Source organism: Tympanuchus pallidicinctus, unplaced genomic scaffold (genome assembly GCF_026119805.1).
Source record: "Tympanuchus pallidicinctus isolate F22 unplaced genomic scaffold, pur_lepc_1.0 scaffold1, whole genome shotgun sequence".
NCBI lineage: Eukaryota > Metazoa > Chordata > Aves > Galliformes > Phasianidae > Tympanuchus > Tympanuchus pallidicinctus.
In genome coordinates, this window is record NW_026294618.1 from 104,359,063 (window position 1) to 104,373,226 (window position 14,164).

Here is a 14,164-nt window from a genome sequence, read left to right on the forward strand (position 1 = left end):
GTTTGTTAGAGGTACTACAGAAAGGCAAACCTGACTGTGAGAGGAACACAAGAGTGTGTTTGCATGTGTCAAACCATTGGATCAAGTAGCACAGAATGTCTGGCTGTCTTTTGCTGAAGATGCCACAGAGCCGCTTCCCTACTCTTAAAACAGCAAGTTTTCCCTCTGTAGGAAGGGTGCACAGGGCTTCACTCTTGCAAGTTGCCAGAGAGAATTTCAGCTGCACACAGACCCCCCATAAGAAGCTTCCAGCACCTTCAGTTGCAAGTGCTGTTATCCACATTGCCTGCTGACCTGCTTGAGAAGCCTCACAAGCAGACCAGTCCGGTGCTGCAACACTGACATCAACACCAATGCTACTCCTGCTGCTTCAATGAACTCCAAACAAGATGCAGCTTGGGAGAAAGTGAATCAATTCTCAGTTACCAAGAAAGTTATCAAGGAAAGCCAGGTAGTTATCAGTGGGTTTCAAGCCAGTATTTAGTAGTCTGTTATTTGTTGTTTTCTTTATTTTTCAAAAGAACGAAGCCTTACAGAATATAAAAGGCTGAGAATGATCCACCACCAAGTCTGCATGGGAGAAGCAGAACCAGGAGCCCCATCAGCACTGTGGGAGCCAGGAGCACACAGGAATGGCAGAGATAGGCCTAGCAGAATGCTTGCTTTCACAGACAGCCTGGCAAGGAAAGAAAGAAGTTTGGATGCTGTAGTTTCGCTCCCCAGCCAAGAGAACGCTCTACAGCTATGCTCAGCTGCAAGCTAGAGAGCAGCAGCAACAACACAGCAGCACTCTCCCCTTTCCTCGTGTGAAGGGCCCAGGGCCAAAGCCACGAATACAATGCCAAGGAGCAGTTACTGGAGCAGAAGACCGGCAAGTGCTGTTCAGCCTCACTGTGTGAGGAGACACCGAGTCCCAGTGCTCACACACACGCCTCACTGGGCAGAGCACCCTCAGCAGCAGCTGAGCTGCAGCAAGCGCTCAGCAACATCTTCATGCCGCACAGACCATAGTATCGTCGTGCTGGTGGGTTTAACCATCTCTCTTCTGCTCTGGAAAAGGAAAATTTCAAAGCCAGGTAGAAATTGGATGTCTGAAAGGGATGCTGCTTCTAGGACAGCTTGACAAAATGACAGGCAATGCAACTCCCTGCCCTGGGGATGGGTGTGAATGGAGCAGCCAACTTGCACAGCAATGAACTTATGTGCATCTTGCATCTTCCTCTTCACCGATACCCACTGGATTGCTCCCGGCAGCATGCACGCTGCCTTACGAGGGGCCGCCTGCCTTCCAGACTTGCAATACACACTCAGCAGCGTGATGAGAGGAGAACTCACAACAGGACCTGCGAGCGTGCTTTAGTTTTCCTCTGTCTCCGGTAGGTTCCCGGGCGCGGGGCTCCCACCAGCCCCCGGCAATATCCCGCCTGGCCGCCGCGCTTTCTTCGTCGGTATTTACATCGCTTTCAGAGGGTCGAAAGGCGGACGCCCACAAGCCAAGGTCAGCGCACAGCGCCCGTCCCACACCTCCAGCGGACGGCCAGCTCTGGAGCTGGATGTTGGGCTCAAAGAGACGCGGAGGGAAGGGAGAGCAAGATCGACGAGCCCTTCAAGAAGGAAGGACGATTTCTCACCGGTGCTTTACCCGCGCAGTAACGCAAATAACACACGCACACACATGCACAGCACGCGCAGATGAGCGCGGGACAGGAGCGCCCGGCGCCCGCCCTCAGCAGCTCCCGGCCGCGAGGCGCCCGCAGTGCCCGGCGTCAGCCCGCGCCGCGCGGCCCCAGCGGCGGAGAGAAGGAGCGGCGGGAACGGGCTCGCACGGCCCCCCCAGCGCAGCCCGCCCGCCCGCCCGCAGCAGGCGGCCACAGCGCCGGAGAGAGCGCAGGCCGCGGCGGGAGCCCGTCCCGGGATGGGGCGGCCCCGCGAGAGGAGGGCGGCGGCGGCGGCAGTACCTTTCTCCTCCCGCCAGAGCTTTTTCCGCTTGTTGCCGGGGTACATGGTGCTGTGGCTGGCGGCGGCTTTCGGCTGCAGGTTCCCCAGGCTCACGGGGGTGCAGAGGACGCCGAGCCTCAGCGACAGCCGCCGCACGCACGCGCTGCTCGCCAGCTCCGCGCCCGCCCGCCGCCCGGCTCCGCGCGGCGCCCGTCGGCTGGGTCACGCCTCGCTCTAACCCGACACCCCCGCAGCGCCCGCCCCCCTCCCCGCCGCCCGTTGGCTCCGGCGGCCGCCGCTCAGCAGCCCCCTCCTCCGCCCGCCGCCGCCGGCCCGGGCGCGGCGGGGCCGGGAGGGGCCCGGAGACGGCGGCGGGGCGGGAAGAGGCACCGGGACCGGGATTGGGACGGAGGGGTCCCGAGCGCGGCGAGCGCTCGGGTAGGACGGCGGCGGCCCCGGGGAGGGCGCTGGGGCCCGGCACGGCACGGCCGACCCCGGGGCGGAGCGGCGCCCGCTCTGCTTCCGGGTTGCCGAGAGGCACCGAGCGCTCCGCTCCTCCGGCGGGCGGGCCGCGTTGCTACGCGACGGCGTCGCGATCCCGATCGAGGGGGGCGGCGATACCGCGGCCTGCGGGACCCGGCACGGCACGGCACGGCCGAGACTTCGGAGAGAGCCGGCCGGGCTGCCGGGGCGGGGCGGAGCTGCGCGTAGCCGCCTGCCGAGCCTCGCCTTGGGCACGTTCAGCCCCTGGCAGCTACCCGCCTTGTCCCGAGTGAAGTCCGGTTGGGCCGCGTGGAAGAGATATCCCTGGTCCGGAGCTCCTTGTGTTCGGCCTGTGACTCTGGCTTTGTCAGAGAGCTCTGTCCAGAGCTGCACGGATTAAAACCGTGCCATTTCTGGGCAGATTTTTTCCCAGCACTTTTTTTTTTTTTTTTTTTTTTTTTCAGTGTAAACATAAATGCATGAAACTTTCAATGAGCACAGTAGCAAAAAAACAGCACGGTAAAAATAATAATAATCAAGTGATCAGACGGCAATAAATGATGCTGAGGAAGAGTATGAAAGCGTGGTGAGGTACTGGAGGACAATGTGTTACACACGATGCACAGAACTGCCTCAGCTTAGAAGTGAAAGGGGCAGTTATCACCCACGGCACAGAGAGCCCAGAGATGTGCTCTTGGGAATCGCTGCTCAATGGATTTGTGCAGGTAGCAGGTCTCAGTGTTCCCACTTAAGGCAAAACATGAGCAATGAGTGGGTTATCCCGTAAAAGTTTTGCATCTGGCAGAGGAAAAGTCTGGTCCTTTTCTCAGTGTTGCGGGGCGCTGTGTCAGGAGGGAGCTCATTGGTCTTCTGGTGAAATAAAGCCGCTCCTGACAGAGGGAGAGACTCTGTGACAATGCTGTGAAACAAACACAACAGCGAAAAGTGCCTCTTTTTCCTGTGCACAGGAATGCCCGCCTTTGTACCAAGTCCTAGTTTCTGAGGAGCAAACACAGCATCTGTGCTCTTGTTCTGCAGTCATGGTGCAATTCCCGACAGCAAAATCCATAGTCTCACCGCACCCACTGGTGGAACAGAATACTCAGAGCTGTCCTTCTCACCAGCTCAAGTTAGAATAAAACTCCTCTTTACAAAGCACGTTTTAATGTTCAGATTAGGTTGGCTCTCAAGGGTACACTGCTATCCTCTGTGATTACTCAATGTCTTGGTTTTGGCCAGCTGATATTCTCTGGTAGCCCACACACAGTTTTCTCATCTTGGTAAAATGAGAAACCAGCTGATGAAGAGGCATCAAAGGGATCATAGCTGAAGTCACGTGTGTTTGTGTTTCTATGATGCAGAGCAGATACTTGAACCCATATCCTGCATCATTGCCACATTACCAAGCTACTGAATATTCTAGAGTCCTCTGGGATCTGTTCCACATTTTATAAATCAATGTTTATTGGACCAGAAGGGAAGACAGAGAAAACTCTTTTCCCATCCGGGACATTTGCATGCATTCTTCATTTTCATTTGTAAAACAGCTAAAACAGCCATCATTTTGGGAAATATAGAAAGTATGTGCCTTTAAAAGGAAAAAAGAAAAAAGAAAAAAGCCTCATGCACCAGCACCAAAATGGAAGATCAGATAAAAGGCAGGAGTAAAACTCTCTTCAACTTAAAACAGAAATGTTTAAGTTTTTCAATTTGTGTAAGAAAATACTTATTTTCATTTAGTTAAATGTATTTTATTTAGTTAAATGTATATGAGTGTTTACCTCAGTAGCTCTTGGTATAATTGGGCCCACCGAAGCAAGAAGAAATTATGTCACCGCCTTTGGTGTGAGCATGATCAGCATTCACTTCTTATACTTGTTGATTCCGGAGGCCTTAAATCTTCCAGCAATCACAAATCCTCCAGGTGCAGTGAAATCACTGGACAATTACCAGCTATCTCAGTCTGTGCTTTCCCTGCTGTTCCTGAAGGGAAGCAAAGCGTTCAGCCTTGTAGATAGGAAACATGAATAGCCCTTCCACTGCTGCCCACCAGCCTGCAATCCCCACATCCAGAGCTAGAAAAATATATGGGAAATGGTCCGTTAGAAATGCTGTTTGGGGAATACACCTAATTTCTTTATGAAGATATTTTCCCCTGGTCGAGCACATGTTAACATTTGCCATGGGTGAATTTTAAAAAGACAAAGGCACAAATATATCAGGCTTTCTGTCTGACAAGTTTGTAGCTCTCAGTCAGCAGAAGGAAGAAAATATCCACATGACAGGAATAATAACCCTGCTCCCTAGATGCTGGCAGCAGTCTAGCACACTGCAATGAAATCTGAGGAAAGTAGGAACAAAACACAGGTTACGTCTTTTTCTTTCTCTAACACTGTAGCTGGCACAGAGGCATAGTATCACATGTACATAAATACAGTTTGTTTTCTTTCTCATAGAATTGTTGATGAGAGTTTTAGCCTGAAGTGTCAAGTTTGACCATTGTTTACAAGCAAGGAACATCTAACAGGTAGCATCCTCAAAGTGGGGTGATGCTTAGACAAGGTGCTAATTATATAACACACAATACAGTAATTAACTTCTGGCTCTGGGCAGACACTTAACTGTCCATGTTAGTGGGTAAGATTGTGCAAGGACAACACTAGATTTGCAGCAAAGATGTAGAGTGAGAATGAACAGAAATCACAAAATCATAGAAAGGTTTGGGTTAGAAGGGGCCTCAAAGCCCCCCCAGCCCCAACCCCTGCCATGGGCTGCCTGCCCCCCACCAGCTCAGGCTGCCCAGGGCCCATCCAACCTGGCCTTGGGCACCTCCAGGGATGGGGCACCACAGCTCTCTGGGCAGCAGTGCCAGGGCCTCACTGCCCTCTGAGTAAAAAATTACCTTCTAACATTTAACCTAAATTTCTCCTCTTTTAATTTAAAGCCATTCCTCCTTGTCTTATCACTATCCCACCATGTAAAGATTCAGTCCCCCTCCTGGAAGGCAGCAATGAGGTCTCCCCAGAGCCTTCTCTTCTCCAAGCTGAACAAGCCCACCTCCCTCAGCCTTTCTTCAAAGGAGAGGTGCTGCAGCCTTCTCAGCATCTTTATGGCCCTCCTCTGGGCCTGCTCCAACACCTCCACATCCTTCTTGTGCTGGGGACCCAGGCCTGGATGCAGCACTGCAGGTGAGACCTCACAAGGGCAGAAATTACAGGAGATGCTAAAGGAGGATGAAGGAAGTCCATACAAAATCCAACATCATGATGACCAGGAACATGAGAGCGCAATCGCTGGAATGAGAAGCATGGGAGTCAAAGAGGAGTCTCTGAGAGAAGTGATCAGCAGTATTGAATGGGCTGGGAAAATTTAGCCAAAAAGCAGCATTTCAGTACTTGGATGAAAACCGGCGAGGCTAAAAAATAGATTATTTTCTGGAGAAAATTAGAGAGCTGTATACTATGTCAGCTTAAACAATACTCAGAAGGCTTCAGTATGTTTCACTGAAACGCTGAGTGCAAAAAGCAAAATTTAGTGTGTTTCATCCATCCCTGGCCTACAGAACACACCGGCGACATTCTGTAGAAGATGACAGGAAAACAGGGAAATGCCCACAAAGTGTTGTTTAAAAGATGCATGGCCTGGACAGAAGACAGACTTCTACTGTGACTGTAAAATAAATGCTTGCTTGACATATGGATAAAGCAGTGACTGGTTAGAGAGTTCCTGTGAGATACATAATAGGAAATGTAAATTAATAAGAGAATTAATAATACACTATATCAGTGAATAAATGTACCAAAGAAGAGCTGGAACTTCAGTGCAAGCTGCTGGAACATTCACCACCTGCACACAGCATTAAAGTCACCAGCAGCCATCTTGACCAAAATAAGCAGTTTGGAGCTGCTGCCCTGTAAAATAGTTTAAATTCTGCCTGTGAACTACACAATGACTTGTAAAGTCAGCATGCTGATTTCAAAGACTGTGTAATGCGGGTGATGTGGATTAGATTCTGAACCTCATTATACGATTTCAATTCCTTGATAACATTATTTGGAATGTGAGATTAAATTGAGATTATTTCCTCTGGTTCTAACCATTTTAACAAATGAGACACAACTTTTTGCATTTGGAAATGTACGATTTGAGTAGCCAGTAAACAAAAGTAATTTACCATGCCAATAACATAATAGAGTAAGTATAAACATATAAAATGAGCTTATGAATATTTCATATTTAATTTTAAAAAATGTATCTCAGTAGTTATTATTTTCACTTCTCAGAGCTTGTTTGTGCAGTAAGCCCTGTTATAGCTGAGTCTTGTTGATTTTTATTAAATCCTGTGCCAACACAAGTTCCACAGCAGGAAATTCTAATGCAGACGTACAGCCCATGTACATTAACCATGAAGTCTTTTCTCCTGTTCATTCACACCACATAGCAAAACCCTTCTGAGTTCCACAATATTCAACAAAACGTTGCCTTTCTATAAGCACGTTCACTTTCAGATATGCCACCATGCATTCAAAACATAAAATGCACATCACTCATCCTTTATTGGAGAGTTGTACCCCACCTTTTGAGCTTTCGAGCTACTAGCATACCTGGGTCAAGTTTCTGTTAATAAAACTACACCTCGTGACAGGTAGAGAGGGAGTGAACTGATGACAAGCATTTGATGAAGTGCTGCCTGTAATTTCCCTGCTTTGTTGCCTTGAGCAAATGAGCTAACAAGGAGGCAAGAAACTGCAGGCTCCTTTGTCCTGCGGGGTGATTGGAGAGAAAGATGAAAGGCGAAATATTCATGTTTCTCACAGCTTTCTGATTTTAATACATTTTGCAGAGGAAAACTCTGCAGCAGCGGAGGTGACCCGCTGTTGCTGTTGCTACTGCTGAAACACACCACCCACCCCTCACTGTGCTCACATCCACTGTTTGCACTCCATCAGCATTCAGCAAGTGTCATTCTTTCCACATGGAGGACTTCAGCGTCACACCTTTGCTCCATATGCACTTCCACGTCTGCTGCCATCTGTAACACGGCCACCAACATCGGCCTCTGATGTTGTGGGCCAACCTCATAAAATAGGAGGCATTACTTTCAGAGCAGCCCTCATATTAATGTTTACAAAAATCATACCCTATGATAAAAGTTAACGTATGCAAAGACAACAGAGAAGGAGCTTTTTGGAGTTTTTGATATGAACTTTGTGGTGGAGGTGCTTGCATGAGCATTTCCAGGTCTCTACTCACGACTGCCAGAAACAGAACTACTTGGTCTGAATAATTCTGTATCAGAAAGAAATAAGATGTATTTCAGAAAATAGGCAATGAAAACTTTCAGGCAGGAAATCGCTTTTCAGTACGCTCCTTGAAAATGTGGAATTCCTGATCAGCCTACAATGCACTCAGTAAAAAATGGAAATTGAAAACATAAATAGATTGCAACAGTCAAAGTGACCTCAATACAGAGAAAGAAAAAGCAGAGCTTACCCATGAGCTCCAAGGAAAAGTACATGAAAGTAACGCGGTTATCTTCAATACCGACGTAATGTGTGACCATTGCGACCTTGGCCACCGCTGGAGGTGCACCACCATCTTACAGTCAAGACAGCTGCATCATCCAATGGCTTTGGAAGGACAGAAAATAAATAATGCAATCAGATCTAGCTGAAGAAAGCAAGGTATTCATCTGCAGTACTAGTTGTTAAAGCATAGGTCACGTGGAGTAACCATAAGAAGAGGTAAAAGGATGCATTTCGCTGTGTTGAATCTTCCATTGATGTTGCACACATCTACATCTGTGCTCAATCTGCTCTGACTGCGAGGGGAAATAAATGGGTGACTCACGACAACAGGCTATGCCAAATCTCCAGTATCCAGCTGAGCAACTGGGACTAGTAGGGCTGCAAATTAATTGGTTTCTAAAAACAATAAAAGATGGAAGTACTTTCAAAAGACACCCAACATGGTTGCTGTATAGAATTAGGCTGAAATGATATTATTAAAGAAAGCTTTCAAGTGTCAAAAATAAAAGAAGGTCACATATTCTCCACTGAGGAATTCTGGATCTCACCAGAGGGAACATCCATGTTCATTATTCTTCCATTTTATCTGGTTTTTCTTTTACAGTATCTTTGCAGACAGACAGGAAAAACAAAACAGAACAAAACTTAGAGATATGGTTGTGAGTTGAAAGAATGAGCACAGAGAGTAGATAAATGATACACGAATTGGAAAGGCAGGTCAAAATTTTAAAATTATATATAGAGCAAAGCTAATACGAAATGACCTGAAACAGGAAATAACCACATTATTTTTTAAACTGCTTGCTTTTCCAATTCTTTCTTTATTCTCCCCCCAAACAATGCCATCTATTCAATGGTATCCTCACTGTTGTTTTCTTTTACTCTGTTATTTTAAATTCATCCATTCTGCACAGCTTTTGTAGATTGGAGACAAACTTCTTGCCAAGGCACACTTCAGTTACAGAAGTGCAGGCGCTAATTAATATTAGTGAGATGGCGCTTGGCACACATATGGAGTTACAACTTGTACAGAACCAAGGAATCAGAGCCTCCCTGTGGCAGGAGGGCCCATGAGGGTTCTCTGATCCAAGTTCCTGCCAAAAACAGGATCGCACTGAGCTCACACTGGGGTGCTCGTGGCTTTTTCTAGTTGGGTACTTTGACAGTTTGCTCTCAGCTAAGTCGTTCTAAATTACTCATTTCCCATGAGAAAAAAAATATATGTGTATACATAACAGCTTTACCTTTGGTCAACTGTATATCGCAACCGTTTGTGTGTGCTGTTTCCATTTAATTGCTACATCACTTGCAAAAATGAGTTTGCAATTTGGGAGTAAGAATTCCGTGGGATTACCCAGCCTGAATGCTGCTAATGAGAATGTCCTCCTCCTCAATTGCATTTTGTGCTTTTGTGGTACTGCATATCATCTTACTGTGTCATTCACGCTATAGAATATGATATAGAAAGTGGAATATTTAGATCACAAATCCCAGAATTCTCCAGGGACGGGGCATCAACCACATCTCTGGGCAACCTGTCCCAGTGCCTAGCTGTACATTGATGCAAAAGCTCTTCACACTGTGTATCCTGTTCCACGGATCCCCTACACAATCCTGACCAAGGTCCTGCTACCCTCTATCATAAATCCACAGCACTCGTATGCAAGAAGCATTGAAGCTGGTATATGGCCAAGACTCCCAGTCACCCACCAGTTGAAAAGGCAGACTTTCCACCAACTAATGTGTAACAGTCTTGGGCATTGATGACTGGCTGGAAAAACAGTACTTAATTTATGGTTATTCAGGGAGGTGCTTACAGCTACGCACCTGAATTCTGCCTTTTGTTACAGGCTGGAAAATGAATTTAATCTTTTTCTCCTACAGTGATGCCTTCCTGGAAGTCATTTTAAGAAGAGGCCTGTACTGTGAATTTAATCTCTTGTACTTTAATAAGTATCCTACAGGGTTATTAAGGTGTTAGAATTATCTCTAAAGAAAAAGAATTACGTTATTAGTTAGCAAATTAAGAAAATTTGTCTTCCAAATACACTCCGTTGTTTGAATAGAAACAAAACAGTTTTAGAACAAAATGCACCCTTACTGATAGCTTTACTTTTAGCAAACATTTTTTTGAAAACCACAGAGAAATAATGCTTCGAAACAAGATAGTGCATCTCACAGTGCAATTTATCAGGACAGAGGTTTAGTGCCTCCATCACAGTCACAAACCCTGTCCCATCATTGTTACAATGTGGATGTGATCTATCTGCTGATAAATCTGTACAGTTATCTTAAATACTTTTGTTGCTGCTCGTGTTTACTGACAGACTGCATCCCCTCAGTTCTTGGATGGCAGAGCTCCGTGCTCCATGCACTCACTGCGTTGGAGGGACCTTCGGAGATGGGCAGTAAGAGCCTGCATGGATAGGAGCTCTTACTGGAGCCTCCAGTAAGGAGGCTCAGGAGGCAGAAGGCAGGCAGTGGTGGTATCAGAACCTACCCAAAGCAATGCTGTGGAGGCCAGCAGGACCTCAACATGGTTTAATTGTCCCCGGAGTTGATGTTGGGTGGGAAGGAACAGGCCTCACTCACGTTGGTGTAGTGGAGCACAAGGTAAGGGTCAGGCAGTGAATGAATCATGGGTTTCCCAGAGAGGGGCATCCTTTGGCAAGCAGTGAGGTTTGTATTTGCCTGTAGGAACGCTTGAAGAGCTTGCCAGAGGGCAACTTTTCCAAGTGGAAAAAAGGCCATAGAAAGAAAGCAGTTGTGCCACAAACATTGCTCATCTTCTGTCCATCAGCCTGGTAGCCATGCACCCACACATAGGCCACCAGTGAATGCAGAGCATCTGAAAGGGGTAGAACAAAGGGGAAGCTCATGTTTGAGTCCCCACTCTTAAAAGCAGTGTTCACTCACACAGTGGTTGATAACTGCACTTTTGAACAAAATTTGAACAAAATTTCTAAAATTATGAGATAACAGTAGCATCATTATTTCAGTAAAATGTATTGTCATTACTGGGAAAAAATTGAACAGCAATAAGCAGCTGTTATTTAAAATAGCATATGTCAGTGTCTCATAGCTTGCTGCTGATGAGGCAAGAAGCTGAAATGTACTTCCAAGAGTGATAAATCTGCCCAGGTTCCTAAACTAGTAACCAACTGGAAATGGAAATGCATCAAATCACCGACCCTGGGGGTGTTCAAGGAAAGACTGGATGTTGTATTGAGGGACATGGTCTAGTAGGAGCTATTGGGAATAGGTGAACGGTTGAACTGGATGATCTTTTAGGTCTTTTCCAACCTTGGTGATTCTATGATTCTATGATTCTAAATGCAGCTAGAGTTGTGCCAGAATGCAGGACCGCAAGTGGTCATTCATTTCAGATCTGTTCATTTTTAGTATCCAAATCAATACCCCAAAGATGTGATTTGTGAAGATAATACTTACTAAATGTGTTCAGTTTCAAGTGTTAAGCTATCGCTGCGGTGTACGTAAAGAGTGCTCATCATATATCTGCTTTCACATGTAATTATTCTAGCAGTGAGTTTTAGAAATATTACCTCATTTTACACTTAAATCCAGTTGCATTTTAATGTTCTTTTAAATAGGAAGCCGTGTCTAAGAAGGTTCTTATCTATGAAGGGAATTACCATAGGCTGTTCTCCATAAGCTTTTCATTTCTAACATCCAGCCAGAGATTTGTGTGGATTTTAGAGAGAACATATTTTGCTTTACGTGTGGGGAAATAAACAAGATATTATGACCAGTTTAACATCAATCTGAAATCAAGTGTGTAGTAAACAGTTTAGTTCTTTGGAAGTCACTTAAGTGACATTTAGAAACAGTTTTTTCCTGGATAACAAACAGTGTAGTAAACAGAAATACCACGTTAATCCATTTCCTGTATGTATTCCTTCAATCTTAAAATTGAATAACAACGTTACAATGAAAATATTGTTTGATCGTGACAGATTTAAAAACATGAAAGAAACACCTAGAGCATTCCTTCTCAGGCTTTAATAACCAAATGTTTCTTCTGACAAGGAAAGCCAGCTATTTAGACACCAAAAGAGGAGGTAAACTAGTAGTCCACGCCTTTGACTCAACTCCTAGCAAAACTCTGGTCTCCTCACATTGCTCTAGTTGCACAAAATGGGGTAGAAATAGCCTCAGGGAAAAATCAGGAGTAATGAGGTTAGTTTAAGTAGAGCTGACAGAACGGCTCTGTATCACTCCCCCAACACTGAGCCATATATCTAGATGCAGCAGGTAAAGCTCACAATAAACAACTACAAGATCAGCTGTAAGTTACTGTAGATGTATTATAATTTAGTGTAGATATATTCTCTTCCAGTTGTTTTTATTATTATTATTATTATTATTATACACACATCCTAAGACATCAGAAGATATGAAGCGTAACAGTTAAGGTGTAAAAATTTCAGATTAATGGTGGGCTAAGAAATGTATGACCTTAGTAGTGTTTTGTGGTAAGTCTTCACAATTCCACCCACTCTTTAATAGCAACACCTGCCTAAGCATAAAATAGTTTATATGTGAAATACAGAAGAACAACATATTTCTGCTTGCCTTGGCCAACTGATAGTGATATACATGCTAGATATACAATGGGATGAGGATAATTAATTGTGACATTGTCAAAAGGACACAACGCTTTTTCTGATAAACTCTTTACATCTTTCCAAAGGGTCACAATCAGTATTTCAGCTCTAGGCTGGTTTACTGCCTACAGCAAATTTGATTTTTGTAGAGTTACACAAGCTATGGAATAGGTGATCTAGAATGATTACGTGTTTAAAATGTGAACAGTGTTCCAGGGAAAAGAGAAAAGCTGCTGCACTTGAACTTGGTGTAAATAATAGCTTAACTGAATGCAAATGGTGTATGCTCTTAAGCAGGACTGCCAAGCTGGAAATAACAAACCATAGTAATGTTATAACACCAAGATAAGAGAATTTGATAAGAGATAATTTCAGAAACTAGATTTCAAGGACACCAGAAGACAAATCATGGACAGAAACAAAAACCCAGAAAATAGCAAACTCAGCAGTAGTTATCTTGTGAAAAATCAGTTTAAATCCCCACTTAAAAAAAAAAAAAAAAAAGTTCTGATTTAGAAACACCAGTGAATCTTATTCTCAGGGCTTTTTTATACTAATTCTCTATTGTTTCTCCAACATAAGCACAATAATGCCAATATCAAATTATTTTTGTTGGTGCAACTGACTTTACTTGATTATAGAATCACTAAGGTTGGAAAAGACCTCCAAGATCACCCAGTCCAACCCCAGCCCACTGCGCCCACTGCCCACATCCCCCAGTGCCACATCTGGGACTCCTCCAGGTGACCCCAGCGCTCCCTGGGCAGCTGTGTCAGTGCAGAATCACTTCTGGAGAAGGAATTGTTCCTAGCAGCCAACCCAAACCTCCCCTGGCACAACGTGAGGCCATCCCCTCTCGTCCTATGGCCGTTCCCTGCCAGCAGAGGCCGACCCCGCCTCACACAGCCTCCTTTCAGGGGGTTGTAGTGAGACTTTCAGAATCCTTTCCTTTGAACCAGTAACAGCAGACCTTGCCAAAGCATTTGTTTATGGATGTAACTGCCAGCAAACTTTTACATACATATCATCCACACTCAAACAAGATGTGTCTCTACCTTTCTTTCTATGTTCAATTGCCCATCACCTTCTACATGCAGTTTCAAATGATGCTGTTCCAATGAAATACTGCAGCGATTCAGCAGTGATATTTTTATGATAGTAAAGTTCACATTAAAGCATCCAGTTTCTTTTCCTTGTACAGTAGCCAAATATAAGTGAACTGCATAAAACTGTCAAAGCTGGTCTGATGCAAGAGTCCAGTTATGTTTTCCCAGTATATTCCTGCATCTGAGCAAGAGTGGAGAGAAGCCTTTACTCCCAAGGGTAATCGCTGCACGTAAAGAGCCAGCTGCCTTTCGTGATGGTTGAATACCACCTACAGTTATAAGTGCCGTTTCAAAAGGGATGTCAGATTCCAATTGTAAAAGTAATATCTTGAAAAGGAAAACTAAGATGGGATAAAGAACTACTTGAATTCAAGATGAGCTCCGGATTCAGATGAAGTGATAATGAGAAATGAAATTAGATTTTTTCAAAAAAAATTACAAGACTTCCCCTTTCTATAAAAGGTGTTTATAAAGAGACCGCTTC

General features: G+C 45.2%; 1 protein-coding gene and 1 long non-coding RNA gene across 5 annotated transcripts in view; both read right to left on the bottom strand.

Annotated features, from left to right (window-relative positions):
- Positions 1–2,157, bottom strand: part of MACROD2 (mono-ADP ribosylhydrolase 2) — an 835,077-nt gene extending 832,920 nt beyond the window's left edge. For all 4 annotated transcript variants that reach the window (XM_052678095.1, XM_052678026.1, XM_052677938.1 and 1 more), the window contains exon 1: positions 1,959–2,157. In XM_052678095.1, the coding sequence (XP_052534055.1) occupies positions 1,959–2,004 (46 nt within the window). In that variant the 5' untranslated portion in view covers positions 2,005–2,157. The remainder of the gene's footprint in view (positions 1–1,958) is intronic.
- A 1,194-nt stretch (positions 2,158–3,351) lies between these two features.
- Positions 3,352–14,164, bottom strand: part of LOC128078982 (uncharacterized) — a 44,599-nt gene continuing 33,786 nt past the window's right edge. Inside the window, exons 12-13 of the long non-coding RNA XR_008205947.1 lie at positions 4,203–8,051; positions 3,352–4,009 (exon numbers count right to left, since the gene is read on the bottom strand). This is a non-coding gene — a long non-coding RNA (uncharacterized LOC128078982). The remainder of the gene's footprint in view (positions 4,010–4,202; positions 8,052–14,164) is intronic.